Below are 21,346 nucleotides of genomic sequence, written 5' to 3' on the forward strand. Positions count from 1 at the left end.
TGCTAGTTCCTGAGCTGTCTCCGAGCTGCTATGAGTGTCACCCTCCTCCTTCCCGCCCACCCCCCTACCCTGCCCCAGAAGGTGAGAGCCATCTCTCAGCACCTTTGCCCCTCGTCAGTCATACCAACAAGAGCTGGGGCTGGGAGGGGTCTTCCTCTGACGGGGGCATTGCCCAGACTCAGCTTTTCGAGATGATGCAGCCAACTGGATTTCAGGGCTCCCAGCCCTGGCAGAGACCGTGTCTACTCCACATCTCTTCTGAGAAGGCAAATGAGGAGTGAGAGAGATGAGAAACCCTAATTAGTGGAATGATGTGCCCCCTGTGTGTCTGCCTGCGGACGTGGGTCTCAGGGCTCTGGAAGTCTCTCTTCAGATTCCTGCGAACCAGGGCCCCAAGGGGCTTTTGTCCAGCACACCTTTGCCTTCTGTGGTTTTATATTTTCAAGTTCACTGGTAAAGTTCTTGGGCCTTCAACCTCATGCCACTAATCGTACTGCCTGGAAAAGCATTCTTTTGGAGATTTCATGAAATGTGCTTCTTAAGGCATTGAGATTCGGGTGACATTTATCATCCCCCAGACACAGCCGGGCACTCCCACTTCCTTGGTCTCATTTAGTTTCACCCCAGTGGGGCAGGGTGGGCTTTGATAACTCTGTTCAGACAGATGCTGAGACAGAAGCTCAGAAAGGCAGCAAGAACCAGAGTGGGAATTGGAATTCAGGCTTTTCCGTACCGTCTTGTATCTGCCTCAGATTCATAGCACGTCGGAGCAAAAGGGGTCCAATTTCCAACAGAAGACCAACTTGGGACGCCCAGAGAAAACACCGAATTCCCAGGCCCGTAACCATATCCCTCGTGTTTTCTATCACAGGCCTGTTCCCAGGGAGGATGCATCATTGGTGCGTCCTGGGAAGGCAGAGAGCCTGGGTTTGAGTCCTGAGGTGTGAGGAAGGTCTAAAACCTTTCTGTGCTTCTCTTCCTTTATCTGTCAAGGGAGGGTAATAAAACTACTTACTGTACGGGGTTGCATAGTATCTGTCCCCAAATTCATGTGATGTGGCTGCTAGCAAGGGGCATCAAGGATTGATAACAACCCCCAGAAATGAGAAGAGGCAAAGAAGGACCCTCCCCGAGAGCCTGCAGAGGGGACGTGGCCCTGGCAACACCTTAATTTGGAGCTTCTGACTCAGAACTGTGAGACGGTAAATTTCTGTTATTTTGAGCCCCCAGTTTGTGGTACTTTGTTATGGCAGCCCGAGGAAATGAATACGATTCCCCATCAGGATGTTGGGAATACAAGACGTGTTCACCCTGCTACTTTTTTCCAGCCACACCATACTCCTTGCCGGGTGTCCTAAGGCTCTATGTTCTCCTTTATATCTTCCCTTTCCCCTAAAAGCCTCTTCGTTTGCCTTTGCCATCTTTCCATCCTTTCATGCCCAACCTCTGGCATTAGGGCCTCGAGAGAGCCTTCTCTGACAGCATGTCCCCCCTCCCAGCGCTGCCCCTTGTGAGTAAGGACGTCACTCAGAAATCAGACTGTTGTGGGTTTGAATCACCGTCCTGACACCGAGGGGCTTGTTGAACTCTGGACAAGTTAACTAGTGCACACGGGGCTGCAGCTTCCTCGTGCTCAAGGGAAGGTGGAGCCTTTATTCGCAAGGTTCTGGTGGGGATCACGTGAGATAATCAAGGAGACAGTTTGCTCAGTCTCCCAAAGTAGAGTGCTCAGTACAGGAGCTGCCACCATTGCTGTCACCACTTCTCCTTTGCTCCCCCAGGGCCCCTGCGCCTTAGTTTGGGTCTCCCCAACGGCCCTGGAGAGGAAGCAGGCACAGGTAGTGAGTTGGGAAATGAGTCAGGGAAGGAAAGGCAGGAGGCTGCTGGTAAGGGTGTGCCGTCAAGCCAGTTAGCCCTGTGGGCAAACTCTCAAACTCCGGGAGCCGTGGGATGGACAAGGGGTCTGGGGTGTAGATGCCCCAGCTGCCTGCATGGGCCGAGTGTTGCTTCTGTGGACCTTCACTCTTCGGCATCACCAGTCTGTTACAGCAACGCGGGCTCTGCTGGCAGACAGAATCGTCGGTCAAAGAGAAGCGGGGCTGGCGATGGAGGTGAGGTGTGAGCGGAAGTGGGGAGGGCGCGGGCCACGGGAGGCACAGATACGTGTATCTCAGCATCATAGGTATTGGTGCATCTGTCTGTTTTCCTCCCAGGCTATGAGCTCCTTGAGTGCAGGGCTGCCTCTTCCCCCTCCTGTTTGTGCAGCTGCTTTTTCAGCACTTTCTTAGTGTAAATACCTGATCAACAGGTGAATCTGGTCCAGCTCTTCCATTTTGCAAATATTGGAGAGGTTGTGGCGTAGCCAGCACTGCTCCACTAGCAAGATTTCAGAACCAAGACTTGAACCCAGGCGTAGGGATGCCGTGAGGGGCTGCCTTTTTGTTCCTTTGAAACGTTGGCCTGAATATTCTCCCTTTTGGCTGTCACTCAGGTCTGCATCGTGCAGAAGCGAGACACTAAGAAAATGTACGCGATGAAGTACATGAACAAGCAGAAGTGTATCGAGAGGGACGAAGTCCGGAACGTCTTCCGGGAGCTCCAGATCATGCAGGGGCTGGAGCATCCTTTTTTGGTCAATCTGTGGTGAGTGATTCCATCCAGGGCTCCGGTGAAATCCTCATTATGGAGCCAAATGCAAATCCGGCTCTGCTAGAAGGAAGCTTCTGTACTGTAGAGAGAAAGAAATGAAATTTTCTGGGTTCACATATTCTTATGAATATTTCGTTGGGTACACTTTCTGATGACTAATCGGTAGAGTACATTTTCTGATGAAATCATTAAACATAGGCTTAATTTTCATTCGGTCCTCTTACCTGGTGAATCAGAATTGAAATCGGTTTAGAAGAGAAGGTTTTTGTATGTTCGAGAACACATGTAGAATGTGATAAGAGGATGCCAAATGGAGCCTTCTAAGGGGAATTTAACTTTTTTAGAAAATTACACCCACAGTGTTCGTGGCAAGCAGGACTTGCCATGAACATGAGGAGCTGACGTTTTACTCCACTTAGGATGGCTGCCCGGTGTGGACATGCTAAATTCAGGTTTTGAATCTGGCCGATGAGGCCCGCTAGGAGCCATGTTCTGGAACTTTCTCTCCCTCCCACCCCTGGCTATCATCTCTGCTTTAATTTGTGTCCTAGATTTGCCCCTTTGCTGGTTGTTTCCCTGCCTCTGTGTCTTTGCATGTGAAGTCTCCTCTTCCTGAAACTTCCGCCTTCCTGTCTCCCCAGCTTCCTCTGACCAAATGCCGTGCATTCCTTTGGTTCAGCTTTCGAGGTACGTAGGCGAGGAGCCTTCGCTGCCCCGCAGGCTGGGTGAACACTCCTCATGTCTCCACCTTGACCTGTGCTTGACCCAACGTAGCCTGCATCACCTTGAACCCAAATTATTGTTTATTTATCTGTCCTTACTAAGAAATCACTTGCTCCTTGAGAACAAAGACTGTTTCCTGGTTCTTTGTTTCTGGGAGTCTAATACAGCCTCAGACATGTTGGGGGCACTTAATCAATGTTTCCTGAGCTGGATTTTGTTGAAGGGGAGAGGACAGGCTATTCTAGGAAACAAAATCTGACAGTTGTATTTTGCATCTTTTGATCTTCAGAGCATCCTTTCTGATGGGAAAGTCTAGCCTAGCCTGAATCCCTAATATCACCAATTATTTCTCTTGCCCTTCATATATAGAAGCACTCTGAACACTGGGTGATAGGACAAGGAGGGACATCAGTTGTCCTGTTTGAGAAAATCCAAGTCTGCCCAGCAGATGCCTCAGACTTGGGCATTTCTGTGGGCAAACGCCATACTGTGTGTCATACACTAGAATCTGGGTAGCAAGTATGCATTTGTCATGTCTCCAGCCACCCAAACACTTCAGTTTTTTGGGGGCAATAAACCTCTTCATGTTTTGATTGTGGTACGAGGAAATGTTTTAAATTTATTTTTTATTGCGGTGACATTTGGTTTATAACATTACATAAATTTCATGTGTACAACATTATATTTCTACTTCCATATACCCTACAGTGTGCTCATCACCAAAAATTAAGCTTCCGTTCATCACCATACAGTTGATTCCCTTTACCCATTTCACTCCCCTTCCCCCAGCCCATCCCTTTCCTTCCGGTAACCACTCCTCTATTCTCAGTATGTATGTACGTGTTTGTTTTTCATTGATCTGATTTGTTCCTTTATTTTTTGTTTGTTTGCTTTTTATATTCCACATATGAGTAAAATCATACAATATTTGTCTTTCTCCATCTGACGTATTTACCTTAGCATAATAACCGTCAAATTCTATCCATGTTGTTTCAAATGGCAAGATTTCATCTATATTTTTATGGCAGAATAGTAATCAGTTGTATATATATACCACATCTTCTTTATCCATTTGTCCGTTGATGGGCACTTAGGTGTTTACCATATCTTCACTATTATACATACATAGCACTGCAAGGAGCGTGGGAGTACAAATAGCTTTTCAAATTAATGTGTTTGTATTCTTTGGATAAATACCCAGAATTGGGACAGCTGGCTCATATGGTACTTATAGTCTTAATTTTTTGAGGAATCTCCATACTATTTTCCACTGTGGCTGCATCATTTCTAATCAGAAAAGCAACATAGGTTCATTGCAAAATACAGAAAATGACATACATAAGAAGGCAACAATTATCCAGAATCCTACCACCACCAGATTACATTTCGGTGTGTAATTCTTTTTATACTTCTTTTCTCATATCAATATGACTGTAACTGTCATTGATATAAAACCATGCATAACAATGTTGGATTTTGTTTTTTCAAATTAATTGTCTAGTAGGAGCATTATCTCCTTACTACAAACTTTCTGTAAATCACTTCTAATGGCTACATAACCTTCCACTGTGGAGAAGTTCAATAAGACATCTAACCGCTAACCTGTCGTATAGGTTATTTAGGGCTGTTTCTAATTATCTTGCCAATGTAAATAATGCTGAGATGAAGATCTCTGAGCTTGAACTGTTTCAGGGGAGACTCCTTAGACCGAGTAAGGGCGTGGGATGTACATCTGGACTGTGATGTGTGTTGAAGGAGGGAGGATGTGTCGGCATCCTCCCTTTTTAGGACCGTTTTTCGATGCTCTGTTCATGGTCTCCAAGATGCCAACAGATTAATGACAGACCCCCTTTAATTCCATGTAAGCGCTGGGTCAATGGGAAAGCTCCCTGTGCACGTTGGCCTCTTAGGGCATTGGATTCCCATCATAAGCAAGAAAGGATAGAACCTGCTGCTTGATTTTGGAGTCTCCAACTCTTTGGCCTCAATTTTTCACCTGCTAATGGTGAAAATAATACCTTGTTTACTGCTAGCACTGTTTTGAGAGTTAACTGATAGGAAAAGATATGACAGTATATTTTCTGTAAGTGAAAATATTGTTTACTGTAAGAGGTTATGTATATATGTGTGTGTGCATGTGTATACCTACATATGATAATAGATGGATGACAGATAGATAGAGAGAGAGAGAGAGAGGGAGAGAGAATGCTCCTTCCAGCTATAAGTGAAAAGGAGAGGGTCCTTAGTTCACTGGGCAGTACTGAGTACTTTACATATGTGTGGCTCAGGGGGCAGAAACTTAAACTTGCTTCAACACCAAAGGGAATTTCTTGGGTTTTATACCTAAAAAGTCTAGAATTCTAGCTGACTTCGGTCTCTATCTCCTGCTTTCCCCTGTGCTGGCTGTGTTTCAGAGCCACGACTCATGCTGACTGATGGTTTTCCTACTTCTACTAGCTGAACAGCCACAGCAGAGGCTGAAGGTCACGGGCGTGATTGACCTGGTCATGTGCTCCTTCCTAAAGCAATGGGGAAGGGGCCAGGAGGTTGGTCCCACCTGAGTCTTAGGAATCTGCAGAGGGAGGTTGGGAGCTGCTTCCAGAAAACAGTAGTGACTGTGCCCACCACGTGATTGGCACCTGCCACCCAGACATTCTATCCTTGTGCTGGAGTCTTCATAACAGCCCTGTGGGACAAGGGGTTTGGGCCCCATTTGTCAAAGAAGTAAAGCAGGGCTCAACGCAGTTCATGATCTTACCTGAATCAACGGAATTGCGATTCAAACTCAAGATCGTCCAGTGTGCCCCGAGGTTTCCAGTTCTTGTAGGCAAATACCACTAACGTTTATTAGGCACTTGATAAGTGTCTTCTTTAACTGCTATTAATCCTCCTAACGGCCTCTTTAGTTTCCTACTATCATCCTATTATTATTGTCCCCATTTTACAGATGGGGTAACTGAGTCACACCACTAATAAATGGAGGAGATGGGACTTGAACCCAGGCTGTCTGGCATCATGGCCCACATTCACAACCCTTCTGCCATGGCTGCTGTGAGAAGGCCCTGACCCTACCCTGCTTAGCCCACCACACCCCCTTCCTCTCTGCATGGAGCCCCTCCTGCTGGGCTTCTGTTTGCTGCCTCCCTTACCCTGCTAGGAGGGAGCATGGCGTGGGATTGCTCGTCAGGTTCATAAGGACACCACTGCTTTAAATTAATTATACATCAGCTTTTCATCTCATTACACGGAGGGTGAATTATCGCAGACTTGGAAAGCCTGGCTACGCCCCTTGTCGTTCTTCTCTTTTGCTGACATGCTCTATAACTGGCAAAGGCAAAGGCAAAGGCCGGGCACTGATTAGTTTTCACGACAATTTGCCCTCTAAGGAACGAATGATGGGTGCTCCCAAGCCCGTGACGATCCAGGTGTAGTTGTCAAGTACAATATTTTCACCTGTTCTGAAGCAAAGCTGTTTTGCTCTCTGGGGCTTAAGACAACTGGGGCAAAGGAAAAAGGCAATGAAAAATCACACCCCAGAGAAGAGGGCTGTGCACGAGCGGGAGCCCTGGAGAGGTGGGGAGGGGAGAGATGGCGGGGAGGGGAGAGATGGCGGGGAGGGGAGAGATGGCGGGGAGAGTTTCAACACTGGCTCTGAGGTCCGATCTCCCAGGTTCTAATGACAGCTCTGCCTCTTGTAGGCAAAGCGGCTACTCTGGAACTGTGTGGCCTCCCCGCCCCCTTCCCGCCCCACAATATGACTAACCCCCAATATGACTATATCTGGAGACAGGATCTTTAGGTGGCTGTTAAGGTTATACGCGGTCATTAGGGTGGAACCCTAATCCGAAAGGATGGTGGCCTTGTAAGAAGATGGAGAGAGAGCGAGTCTCTGCCATGTGAGGACATAGCAAGAAGGTGGCTGTCTGCAAACCAGGAAGAGAACCCTCACTGGAACACGACCATGCCCAGACCCTGATCTCGGACTTCCAGTCTCCAGAACTGTGTGAGAATACACTAACTTCCAGTGCTTCCGCCTCCCAGGCAGTAGTATTTTGTTACGGCAACCTGAGCAGACTAATACAGAGGGCTCGAGAGAGATCTGATTCTCCCCCCGTGTCTCAGTTTCCTTATGTGGAAAATGGAAATGAAAAGATGACCACATGATAGAGTTGCTATAAGGACCAAATGGGGGAATACATAACAAGCATCCACATGGTCCCAGGCATGAGGTGACCGCTGGATCAGGGACCTCCACTGCTGTTGCTATGATTAGCACCCGTCTTTCAGGTTAGTCTGGGGCTGGCTGGACCAGTTCTCGCCTTCTCTTCCAGCAGGGAACATGAGGACATGCTGACTGTTGGAAGATGAGTCTTGAGATTTCGGTACTAGATTTTTATCCTGATTACATTGTGGTGGGTAGGTAGTTCACTATGTTTTCAGACTGTATTTTCAAAATCCAATTCTGCTTACCAGATTGACTATATTTACTATACTGTTAAAATGTTCTGTTTATAATTAGGCAGCGCCTCCCCTGCCCTGTTTGCTTCTGGATTAACTGTGAGGACGGATACCTAGCAGGATAGGATGAGAACAGATACCTGCAATCAGTTTAAACTGTTCTCATAGCAAGTGTTTCTGGAACCTTCTCTGAGTAGCGAAAGGCTGAGTCAAGACGTAGGTCTCCATGAGCCACTCTCAGGCAAGAAAGAATCACTTAAATTAGTGGCTAGTTTTTCTTAAGCATTGAGACCTTTGATTAGAGTAAAACTGTGTAAGGTTTTTAAAGGTGAAGCTGATCTGTCTGAAGCAAGTGGGCAGGAAAGGAGGTTGGGGGGAGGATAGAGACAGAAGGTCCCTCAGGGACCTTTGATGAAGGATAGAAGCCCTTTACAAATAATCACCAGTCACTGAGCAGCTTCATTTCCATAAAACTAATTATCTTTGGCCTTGAATATTGCTACAACCTCCCAACCAGCATTTCAACACTCAGCCATCACCAGTTTTCCCCACACAGGGTGTCTTGGTCAGCTCAGGTCACAGTAACAGACTACCATAGACTGGGGGCCTTAAAAGACATTTATTTCTCACAGTTCTGCAGGCTGAGACGTCTGAGATCAGGGTGCCAACATGGTCAAGTTCTGATGAATACCCTTTTCCTGGTGTAGAGATGGCTGTCTTCCTGCTGTGCCTTCACCTGGGGGAGAGAGAGAGAGAGAGAGCTCTCTCTTGCCTCTTCTTGTAAGGGCACTAATCCCATCATGAGGGTTCCACCCTCATGACCTAATTACCCCAAAAGCTCTATCTCCATCACACTGGAGACTAGAGTTTCAACATATGAATTGGGGGAGGGGACATAAGCACAGTCTATAGCACAGGGCAAGTCTTACCAAAGTGCAAATCCGAGCCCACCCTCTGATTAGAGTTCTGCGATGACTCCCCAAAGCCCACAGAATAGATGTCTCTCCATGCCCTGGCCTCTTGACATTATGTCAGTCTCTCCTCCTGACACCCACCCCTGCTACCATCTTGGTGCATTTTTGTCCCAGCCATACTAACTGATTAGTGGCACCTGTAATTCATCTTGCTGTCATCAGCCCTCCGGGCCTTTGCACATGCTGTTCCTTCTGCCTGGAACACCGTCTCCCCTTTGTTCTCTTTGAGAACTTCTGCCCCCACAAGTATTCATTCATTAAATAGATATTTATTGGACTCTTACTGGGTACCAGGCACTGTCTTAATTTTTAAGAATCCAGAGAAGAAGAGAATCCTTATGACTACTGCCTCTTAAAGTCTATAGGTCAGGCACCAATTCCTCTATCGAGCTGCCTCAGGATTGCCACCCAGGCCTCAACTGGCAGTGCTTTCATCTGCACTCTGTTGCAGTACCAAGCAGCTCAGTCACATTTATCCATCTATACATCTGTTTCTTCCATTAGCAGTGAGCCACTTGGGGAATGGGACCATGCTTTATTCACCTCTGTATTCCTAGCATCCAGTGTTCAATAAATTAATTCACTCAGTGTTTGTTAAGGACCTACAACATGCCAAACCCTGTGTTGGCATCGGTGATAGAACAATGAGTGAGACAGTCACCCTCCTTCTTTACAGAGCTTACAGGTGAGAGAGGACAGACCTTAAACCAACAGTTGGCCCTGCTCCCCTGCTCTCTTCCTTCCGTCTTAAGTAGTCACTGTCCTTTGGGGTCCTGGGTAACTTAAAAACTATAGAGGTTACAAATGTCCACCACGTCCTGGAGGTCATAGATGGGAAATGCTCATGGGCTTTTTCCCAATTCCAATTAGTATCATCTTCTTTAGTCTCCATCAGCATGGTAACTCCCTTAATAAAAGGGCACAAGAGGTGATGCTGACTCATCCAGGGTCCTTTTCTCATCCTTTTCTATTCCAAGATTTGTTAACATCACTGGTAACTTCAGTTTGTGCTTTCAAGATGGCAGATTTCTTAGGTTTGTTATTCTGAAGGGGGTGAGTGTGGATTACAAGATGTCCCAGCTGCATTCTGACATCCAGGGGGTCAGCGCTGAACCGTGGAAAGGGATGCATGAGGAGCCAGAGATCATGCTGTGTAACTCCAGGGCTCGAGGAGGGTGGAGTTGGGCCCTGGTGTATCAGACAATTCCTGTGGGTGAAGGGGGTCGATCCAGCAGTCAATCAGGAAGGGCATGAAGTTTGCCCAAGGTCAGAGGGAAAGCCGGGACTCACTTGGACCCACCAGTGGTCTTTGGGGCCCTCTGATTCCCCACCTTCTGTCCCCACATGGCACCTTCTTGTGCCCATTTCTCTGACTGCTCCTCATGCTTCCCACATGTTTTTTCTGTAATTAAGACTCTCCTGGGCTTTCCTGGTGGCGCAGTGGTTGAGAATCTGCCTGCTAATGCAGGGGACACAGGTTCGAGCCCTGGTCTGGGAGGATCCCACATGCCGTGGAACAACTGGGCCCGTGAGCCACAACTACTGAGCCTGCGCATCTGGAGCCTGTGCTCCGCAACAAGAGAGACCGCCATAGTGAGAGGCCCACACACCGCGATGAAGAGTGGCCCCCGCTTGCCACAACTAGAGAAAGCCCGCGCACAGAAACGAAGACGCAACACAGCAAAAATAAATTAATTAATTAAAACTCCTACCCCCAACATCTTAAAAAAAAAAAGACTCTACTTGGTCCTTGGGGAATCATTAAAGTCTTCCCACACTTCATCAAGGCCTAAAATATTGGTAACACTCTCCTTTATGGATCACCTATGGTACATGGCTCTTTTCCTGTTTTATCCTGGTTAATCTTCAGAACCATCTTACAAGATGGATGTTCTTATCCCCAGTGTACAGTTGGGGAAGCAGAGGACTGGTGGGTTAAATAACTTGTGTAAGATTATGTAGCTGACAAGAGGCAGCACTGGGATTAGAGGCAACGATGTACCAGGAAATGCTTAACAGCTGTCCAAGAGGACAAAAAGCAAGTCCCGATTTGTAGAGTCAGCTGATTTCTGTGGTGCAAATAGTCCCATCATGGCCTGCTATAGACTTAATGTATGTGTCTTCCCAAAATTTGTATGTTGAAGCCCTAGCCCCTCAATGGCGTGGTATCTGGAGGTGGGGGACTTTGGGAGATGATTAGGTCATGAGGGTGGGGCCTTCATGAATGGGATTAGTGCCCCTCCAAGAGGCCCCAGAGAGCTCCCTCACTCCTTCCCCTTCTGCCATGTGAGGACGCAGCAAGAAGACAACCATCTGTGAGCCAGAAGGCTGATGCTCACCAGACACCAAATCTGTCCGCACCTTGATCTTGGACTTCCAGCCTCCAGAATTGTGAGAAAGGAATTTCTGTTGTTTATAAGCCACCCAGTCTATAGTATTCTATTATAGCGGCACAAACAGACTAAGACATGGTTGATTTCAAGCTAACAGCATGTTGACCAGCTTATAAAATTTCTGAAAATTCAGCAGTTCTCATGAGCCAGTATGAGCCAGCTCCAGCACAACTCTGATAGACCCAGATCTAACACCAAAGCTTTTGCTCTTCCTAAACCAACTTCTGGGAGCCAGGCCCGGGGATAAGCCTCATGAACCTAAGATGAATAAGCAATGAAAGAGATAGCTTGAGAGGAATTAAAAAGAAGAAATACAGTAGTTGGATACTGGACAAAAAATGGTCCTTCCCCTTCCTAGGATGGTATTCTTGGAAAGCCTCAGTTTCCTCATCTTTAAAATGGGGATAATACCTCCCTCCCTTCCTTGGACTTTGTGAAGTCCAAATCACATGAGGACCAGTGAATGAAAGCCCTATGGAATTGATAATTTGTTAGCGAGATATACATTAATATACTTCCTTCTGAGAAAAACTGAAGGATGTGTAATAGCCTGTAAATCCCATGCACAGTTTGTATGCATGAAATTGCCAGTGGAAGGCAGTGAATGCGGTTATACATGTAAGGACTGCAGATAAAGACGAGGGATGCTCAGTGAGGAGCAATTTTATGCTAAGTTCATATCCCAAAGCGATACAAAAATTGCATTAGAACGTAATACATTTAGGAAGCATTTACCCTCTGTAGTGAGCTTCATTAAATTGGAGACTGTGGCGCCCTTGTTCCTCAAGTTTTTGAAAGTCACGTGGCAGCTCCCCATGTTCTTCCAACAGCTGGGCACGCCCCCCCCAATCCCCACTCCTCGCTTCCACCCCTACTCCTGGTCTTTGCACCGGTGTTTCCTCTGCTTGGGACCACTTCCTCTAGACACCTGCAGGGCTCACACCTTCACTTCCTGCAGATCTTTCTCAGATGTTACCTCCTATCTGAGCTCTTTCGCTGACCACCCAGTTTAAAATCATCAGCTCCTCCCCACCCTGGCTGGCAGCCCCCCTAACCCACTAGCCCTCTTCCTTGCTTTACATGCTATGGTACTTTTCATCCTATAACACGTGATACATTTTACTTATTCAACTTGTTTATTTTTCTATGCCTCCTACACACACACACACACACACCCACCACACACACGAAGGAAGGGCTCCAGCAGGGCAGACTCGTCTGCATTTTCACTGCTCCTTCCCAGCACTCAGAAACATGTCTTGGCATCAAAGAGATGCTCAGTGAGTACCTGCTGAATGAAGGATTGAATGAATAAATGTCCTGCCTCCCCAACACGTGATATTCAGGGAGCCATATATGGCAGCCACCTTGGTTCTTCACTCCCACCGACCCACACTGACCTGGAAACCAAAACCAAGATCGAACCCTCTAGTCTTCTAAACCCAATAGAAATGATTTTGCTAATCTGAACAAATGGTGTTTCCACCCCTCCCTCTGATCCAGAGTAAGTCTGTGAAGCTGAGGAAGGAAAGTGACCTTTTATATTCTGACGGGTAATGATGGAAGCAGTTCTAATAGCGAACCTTTATTAAGCACTTGCTGGGTACCTGGCTTGTGCTGAGGGTTCCACGTGAGTCATCCCGTTCATTGTTCCCACGGCCTTGTCGAGAGCCACTGTGCCTCTCCATCTTGCAGAGAGACAATCGAGGCTCAGAGGGGTTCGGGGCTGTAAATAAGCAGACCGTGCATTGGACTAGCGCTCTGCACCAGCGCCCACTGCCTTTGGGTTCACGAGTTCGTTCATTCAGCGCCTGTTTATTAAGCGCCTGTTACGCGTGCTGGGCGTGGTCCTAAGTGCTGGTGATATGCGCAGAGCAAAATAGGCGTGGCCTCACCTGCGCGGAGCATCCCCTTTTCCAGTCTGGACTGGAGACAGGCAAAAATCCAATAACTTTATAAAAACATGGACAATTCGAGATTCTTGCAAGTGCTGGGAAGGGAGTGCACATGCACAGGAAACTGACATTGTAAAGGAAGAGGAAACTTGGCGTCCTTTGTGGCATCGTGGAGACTCCCTGACCAAGCTCACAGCAAGTCACCATGGCAGGGGTTATTACACACGGGGAAACTGAGGCTCAGAGAAGCTGAGTGATTGATTGTATAGGGCCCCACAGTTAACAGGATAGAGCCGGGATTCACCCAGAACTTATACTTTCCACCACCTCCATTTTTCAAGCTGATGCGATAAGAGTTTTTGGAAATTGTGTGGGAATTTCAGAGGGAAAACTGAGACCTGCCATTGGGATCTTATCCACTCACTTGAAATTTGATACCTTCCTTCTCTGGATACAGTTTTCTCCTCCGTGGCCTGAAGGCCTTAGACTTTATCCACTGGTTTCCCTGGAGCCCTGGGGGACCCAGGAACTTCCTTAGAGGTTACTTGGGGCTGATGGGGCTGAATGTGTAGGTATCAGGCCTCTGTCCTGCCTCATTCTGCATTCCTGTTTCGTAATGTTCTACATTTGGTTTCATTTAAGGAAGACTTTTTGCTGCTTAACCATTATGACAGCCAGTAGCCTGAATTGTCTCTCCTGCTCTGTGAGTGTGAGATTGGACCACTGCAGCCTGCCCTGTGGGCTGAGAACTGGGCCCAAGCACAGCCAGCTCTGAGAAGCAGAGCAGAATGACCCAGACTGTGTGATCAAATCCAAAGAATTACGGGCTTAATGAAAATACATCTCAACACGTAAAACTAGAGGCCGCACATTCATGGTTAAAGAAAAGTGTTCTGTTCCACACTCAGGTTAACTGCTGTGCCCAGGCCAGTGACAGATACCACGGGGGACAGGAAAGGATGCCTGAACGTGCTCCCCCAGAACCAGGAGCCTCGCAGGGCCTCGGGAGTCAGGAATTATGTCTGGACAGTAGAGGGAATATAATAGAGTCATTGTTGACTCTCAGGAATGCGTGCTTCGTTGATAAATGGCCATTGTGCTTTTGCCCTGAGAACTGTTTGAGAGGCGATGGGAAATGACAGTGGAAGACCACATTGCTCATGAAGGGCAGAGTGGAGATTTGCAAGGTCCTCAGTCCAGAATGGTGATATTTTCTTAGAAAACCCATCACAAGGGACCTCGAGGGCCACTCTTCCTGCTGTTGGATCCCCAGGGATACCTGTGCCGTGCACAACTCCCAGGGGACCATCACACCCTCACAGTCTCCTGCGACATGGTAGCCTGGTCCCCAGGGCCTTCCTGGCTACCCCTGAGAGCTCTGTGGACCATCACTGTCCTCCATGACTCCTGATGCCCTGTCTGAACGTGACCCTGACAATGTGTTGACCCCTCCTCTCTGCTGTAAGACTTTGCCTCTGCAAGACTAGACTTCATTCACTCCTTTCCACCTCTCAGCCCCTTGCCCCCAGTGGATCATGGGCCTTCTTCCTGTGCAAGGAGAGGAGAGGGCATGCAGTGAGCATCATTAGCTCGATCTGTAGATGAAAAGACCCAGATCTGGTAAGGTGGAGCCATCTCCCCAGCATCATCGGACCATTAAGCTGGGGAGTCAGTATTGTAACCCGTCTGTCTCACTCCAAAGCCTGAGCATCTCCCACCACTTTCCCGGCCTCGCACGCTCCGTGGAAGCCTCGGCCGCCGTCCAGCTGGTGCAGATGCTCATCGGGAATCATAAGTGGACATGTTGCTTCTCTGTGAGTCCCTCTTCTGGCTGCGTTTCTGTATTCCAAGGGGTCGGTGCCCTCACCTGGGGCCCCTGCCCTGCAAAAACCCACCCACGGCTCCCAGGGGCGACTTCTTCACAGGTGACACTGGGTTTTTTATTTCCAGCCACATTATCAGTCACGCGTGAAACTGGGAGAAATATCCTGAAAAGGTGGTGACGGGAGGAGCAGTGTTCCCGACACACGTGCAAGAAGAGATTTCAGGATGTTTACGGACTTAGAAGCCAAATGTGTTTTGCTGGATTGTTGACACGTTGAACTGGAAACCTACAAAGGCCACCACAGTCAGAAACCCTTATCCTCCAGAGACATCCCTGATCAGCACCTCCATGCAGAGCAGAAATCCTTGCTTCCTCCTCTGGGTCCCTGCAGCACGCGGCTAGTGCTCTCGTGTGGTCCTTCTCAGGGTCTGCCCTGTGACCGTTCCATCCGAGAATCTCGAAAGAGGGTCATGGCTCATTCATTCACAAGAGGCCGTCCTGGACCATTGGCTTCATCCAGCTCCCGGGCTTTCTCTGTCACGTCACCCTGTTTTACGTAGAAAGCTCAGCTCCTTTCTGCCTCTGGTGTTTGCTTATTACTTTACAGACTTTTCCCAGAATAAATATGAGCTCCCTGAGGCCAGGGTCCCGTGTATCTCATGTGCTGTGTTTCCAGTACCTAAAACGGGATCTGGCACAGGTGGGCACTTGATAATCCATTTGTTGGATGTTTGCACCCAATCCATGGCTTGGGACGTAGTAGTCTCTCAATGGATGGGAGGGAAAAGGGAGGGATGTTTGGGAAGAAATGGGGAGCTACCTGTTCTCCCAGTGGGTCCCTGGGGGCGGGGACCATGCCTTTTCATGTCTGTACCCCTGGCTTCTAGCACAGGAGAACACGCTTTGCATGGATGATAAATTAGCCCCATAACATGCTGAGTTTAATATGCAAACATATGTGCCCCAGCAACAGAACAATGCACTTAAATGCTTCTCGATCTCAAAAATCCTTTTATTTCTTTCATTTTTAATTATGTTCTCCATAATTCATAGCAGAAGTGCGTTTTCTTTTTGATTGGCAGGGCACGTACCTTTGATTCGCCAATGTGTTCTTTACAGTAGGTCTAAGGCTGTTGGCTCACATTGAAGTGGGGGAATGAGGCATTTGTAAAATATATTTCTGTAAGATTCACGTTTACTCCACCCTTTTTTGCTGCTACCTCTCCTTCCTCTATGCCCTGCTAATGCTAGCAACCTGACATTCCCCAGGCACATTTCAACCAGCAAAAAAAAAAAAAAAAAAAAAAAAGTTGAAATGACCTTGAAAAGTGATTATCCACTTTCCAGGTGATAAATTGATTCCGTGACTTCCTGGAGAAGGAGGTTGGAGAGACCCCATAGTGGTCCCTCATGATGATATGTACATCGTCTTCGTACCTAAGAACCACCTGCATATTATGGACTTAACATTTTTATATCAGCTCACTTTTTATTTAGATTAACTTGATCTTGAAAGCTTGGTATTACCCCATGAGTACAAAACCATCCTCTGTTTTCTTAAATAGAAAGCAACACTAAGAATTTATACCATGAAACATATATAGTATCATTAGATTCTAACTAAATACTGTTGCCTGCCGAGATGGCGAACCTGAGATCAGGTCTTTTCATTGCTTGAAATGGAGATTGACAGGTAGTAGGAGAGTGTTGAAGAGAAGCTGGCATCAAACCCAGACCTTCCCCTTGATATAATCAGGATGGAAATGCAATTGGAATTGGAGTGAGCAGCCCTTTGCTCTGCATTTGGTGGCATTCAGTGCCACACCAAAGGCACCTGGGATCATCTTATTGGTAACACTTGCGATACACGGCCCACATCCTCAATGATACTGGGTGCTGATGACCTGACGTGAGCCAGGTACCACTCTGCAGGGTTCTCTTACTCTTTCTTTTTCCCCCTCTCTTTTTCTTTCTATTCCTTTTCTACCCTATTGTTTTGCTCCAAAATTACTTAAAGCCACTCACACAAATGTTTTAAAATTCAAGATAAGATATTACTAAGCGAGAAAACAAAAGGAAGAACTAATGTGGGGAATGTAGGCAATGAAAATGTCGTGAGGAATCAGTCCTAGTTCAGATAAGCACATAGCTCCACTGCCCTGGATCAGTGATGGTAGACGCCATGGCAGACATGAATCCCCTTACCCCCACTCAAACCTCTTTAGAAGCAGCAGGGACTCAATCTGCCAGGACCTCAGTTGGCTTCTTTCTATGAGCAGGTGGGCTTGAGAAATGACCCTTACCCTCAGGCCCTTGGGACCAGGAGCCATGTCAAATTAGGACTCACAGGCTCAGTTGCCTGCAGGGGCAGACAGGTAACAAATGAAGAAAAAAGTAAGAATTGTGGCCAGCAGAGATTGTGGCCTTAGCACATCATCAGCCTGTGGGGGTGATGCAGGGCGGGGTTTGTGGGCGGAGCTGAGAGGAGGCTCCCAGCTCTAGGTCACCCACTGTCTGGGGCTGACCGTCTCTCATCATTTGGCATCCTCTTGGTCTCACTTTGCTATGTGGCAAGGTGGTGGGTGGGTTTCAGGCTGAACTCTATGCCATCCCTTTAGTTGCTGCAGGCAGTGAGGGACATGTGTGACGGGAAGGTTCTTATGACTGCAGCCCTTCTATCTGTTTGTCAATACTCTGGATCATTTTCCTCAGAGCATATGTCACCATCAGAAATTAAATTAAATTCGTTTAGTAGTTTATTTACTTCCTCCTCCAGAATGAACGCATCATTTCTGGGCCACCAGCACTTGATCACAAAGAATTCACTCCAGAAATATTGGTAAAATGAATGAATGATGAGTCAACATATTCTACTTTTCCAACAGTTCTACCTCTTAACTAGTTCCCTTGTTTGAGTGCATGGATAACCTTGTGGATGTTATCCTTTAATTCTTGTTTTCCTAAGAGTTTTTTTATCTTTGGAGTTGACTTTGAATTTTATCAGATGCCTTTTGAAGAATCATCGAGATGCTTAGGTGTTTGGTTTCTTTGATCTCGAAGTCTGGTTAATTATATTATTAAATTTATCAACAGTGCCTCATGCCACCTGGAGTAAATCTCACTATTATGTTTCATGGTAGAACACGTGTTGTTGTTTTTTCAGCAAATAACAATGACAATAATAGCAACATCTAAAATGCACCGCATTCTTTTTGCATGTCAGTTTCACTTTAAAATGTGTTATCCCGTGTCATCCTAACCACTTCCTGTGATGGAGTACTCCTACTTCACAGAGTAGGAACTTCATAAAATCTATGTAAAATGAGGGCAGGGTGCCCAACAATGGTTAAATCTCAAACTCAGCTATTATTATGATTATAAAACTTTATCTGCTTCCCTGATCATTTGCTTAAAATATAAATTGTGGGAGACACAATGGTAATCTTAATTTTCTTTCTTTTTTTCTTCCTTGGCCGGACTGTGGGGCTTGCGAGATTGAACCCAGGCCCTCGGGAGTGAAAGCGCGGAGCCCTAACCACTGGACCGCCAGGGAATTCCCACAATGGCAGATCTTGGTGTCAGGCTGGTTTAGAATTCCTGCTGTGCACAGCGTTTATACGGAGGTGGCTAATCCTGTCTTTCCCTCCGAATTCTGCGCTTTTGTATGAGGTGCAGTGAGAGGGAAAATCAGTCTAAACCACTCTGACAATTTCCATTTTATTCGCACCCTTGAGATCTGTACTGGGAGTAATGAGATTTCTGATGAACCCTGAGCCAGTCTCGGGTTTCACGTCTGGATGGGAAACTCAGAGGAGTCTCAGGCCTTGTGGAGATCCTTTATGGGATGTTAAAATTCAGATGGGTGGCCTCAGCTGCCCTTCTCAACCACAAGTCTGGGGAACATCTGGTGTGCAGTGAATGTCATTTTAATTAAGGATGCGTGATGGTGATTTGTGCAAAAGCAGCTCAAAGTGAGGCAGGCCCACGCACATCAACACGGTGTGGGAAGTAGAAAGTCTAATAAGGTGTACACAGGAGCGGTACCATGGGGAACTATTTTAATGAATGTATTAAGTGTTTGTCATTAGCATATCTTTGTTGCTATGTGACCATGTACTCCTGAATATTTGAAAACCTATTAGTAGCCTGTGTGGTTTGGAATTAATGCGTCTAATCTTGCTTACATTATAAATCAGTTCCTCAAATGCTTCGTTTTACCTATCTGAGTTGCTCCATATTCCCAATTAGTGGAGCCCACCTTAATAAGATTTTATTATCCATCTCTAAATTAAATGTTCTCTTCACTTCTCTTTGGTTTTCCAACTTGACTAAACTTAAAATTGTGATGAAATTAGTTAACCTCACATTGAGCTCCACAAGTACTGGACTCCTGGGAGCCAAGCATCAACACCAAGTGGTTTCAGACACTTGTCCAGGTCTTTGCATGGGATGTTCCATTTTCCTGAATTTTCTCCCAACCCTGTTCACCTGATGAGCTACTATTTGCACCACAAAACCCTGCCCAGTGCTTATCTGTGAAGCTTTCTCTGATCCAATCTGAGGGATGCCTTTCTTTCTTTCTTTTTTAAAATGTATTTTTTTAAAGTATAGTTGATTTACAGTGTTGTGTTAATTTCTGCTGTACAGCAAAGTGACTCAGTTTTATATATATATATACACACACACACACATTCTTTTTCATATTCTTTTCCATTATGGTTTATCACAGGGTACTGAATATAATTCCTTGTGCTATACAGTAGGACCTTGTTGTTTATTCATTCTTTAATAATAGTTTGCATCTGCTAATCCCAAACTCCCAATCTATCCCTCCCCTACCCCACTCCCCTGTGGCAGCCACAGGTCTGTTCTCCATGTCTGTAAGTCTCTTTCTGCTTTGTAGATAAGTTCATTTGTGTCATATTTTAGATTCCACATATAAGTGATATCATACGGGATTTGTCTTTCTCATTCTGACTTACTTCACTTACTAAGATAATCTCTAGGTCCATCCATGTTGTTGCAAAGGCATTATTTCATTCTTTTTTATGGTTGAGTAATATTCCATTATATGTGTGTGTGTGTGTGTGTGTGTGTGTGTGTGTGTGTGTGTGTGTGTGTATATATATATCTCTCACATCTTCTTTATCCATTCATCTGTTGATGGGCATTTAGGTTGTTTCCATGTCTTGGCTGTTGTGAATAGTGCTGCTGTGTGAGTGATGCCTTTCTTGAAGTCACTGCTTGGGAAAAAAGTTTGATTTCCCCGAGGAACTAGAAAACATCTTCATTCTGATAATGAAAATTGTGTATCTGGCTGTGTCATCCTCTCCCCTGTGATTGAAAGGAAGCTCAGAGCTAAACCACATTAGAGAGGCTACAGGGTGCCTTAAGAAGCGAAAACCCTCAGACAAGCAGGCCTGAATTTGAGTCTCAGGTCACTGGCTGCAGGACTTGGGATGATCGATTGAGACTCAGTTTCATCATCTGTAAAATGGGACTAATGTCTAGTGCTTACTTTTTTTTTTTTTTTTTTTGTGGTACGCGGGCCTCTCACTGTTGTGGCCTCTCCCGTTGCGGAGCACAGACTCCGGACGCGCAGGCTCAGCGGCCATGGCTCACGGGCCCAGCCACTCTGCGGCATGTGGGATCTTCCCGGACCGCGGCACGAACCCGTGTCCCCTGCATTGGCAGGCGGACTCTCAACCACTGCGCCACCAGGGAAGCCCTAGTGCTTAAGTTTTAAATGTATATTATTAAATGTCACAGTGCCTGAGTTCTTCACACGTTGAAGGACGTTCATTCTTCCATGTGCATTTATATCTTCATTTCCTGCCTCATTTTGATCTGCATTTCTCTGCTCTTCTTTTTTTATTGCTTTGTTCTCTACTTGACATTAAAATTCCTTGGTCCCTCTTCTCTTTCTATTTTTATCATCATTTTGTTTTCTATGTTTATGTTGTAAGCCACCTAAAGTCACTTGTGGGACTGGCCAAAACACACTGAAATAAGCCGTTCTATTTTTAAAGTGGTTGAAACCTTCCCATATACTGTGTAAGGGAGTCATGGCACCCAGGTCCTCCCACACTGCTTTTCTCCTGTAGGGTTGGGGCGATGGAACAGACCCACAGGGATACAGAGCCAGATGTGTGAGTGCTGCCTTACTAATATATTGGCAAAATCCCCATACCTCATACACGGTTCTGCAAAAAGCAGGTTTGGAAAGCTCTGCTTGGACTTGAGGTCGAAACAGAAACTTCTTCCTTCAGCTCAAAGCTAGAGGTGGGGGGGACCTTCAAGACAGCAGAGGAGTAAAACGTGGAGATCACCCTCCTCTCCACAAATACATCAGAAATACATCTACATGTGGAACAACTCCTACAGAACACCTACTGAACACTGACAGAAGACCTCAGACCTCCCAAAAGG

At 46.5% G+C, this 21,346-nt stretch overlaps 1 protein-coding gene across 3 annotated transcripts in view; it reads left to right on the forward strand.

Annotated features, from left to right (window-relative positions):
- The window catches only part of STK32B (serine/threonine kinase 32B), a 348,577-nt gene that overhangs the window by 117,897 nt on the left and 209,334 nt on the right, over positions 1-21,346 (forward strand). For all 3 annotated transcript variants that reach the window (XM_027103382.1, XM_027103383.1, XM_027103384.1), the window contains one exon: positions 2,492-2,643. In XM_027103382.1, the coding sequence (XP_026959183.1) occupies positions 2,492-2,643 (152 nt within the window). The remainder of the gene's footprint in view (positions 1-2,491; positions 2,644-21,346) is intronic.

The sequence above is a fragment of the Aethalodelphis obliquidens genome, unplaced genomic scaffold, assembly GCF_003676395.1.
Source record: "Aethalodelphis obliquidens isolate GAN/ISIS:26980383/991018 unplaced genomic scaffold, ASM367639v1 scaffold6, whole genome shotgun sequence".
Taxonomy (NCBI): Eukaryota; Metazoa; Chordata; class Mammalia; order Artiodactyla; family Delphinidae; genus Aethalodelphis; species Aethalodelphis obliquidens.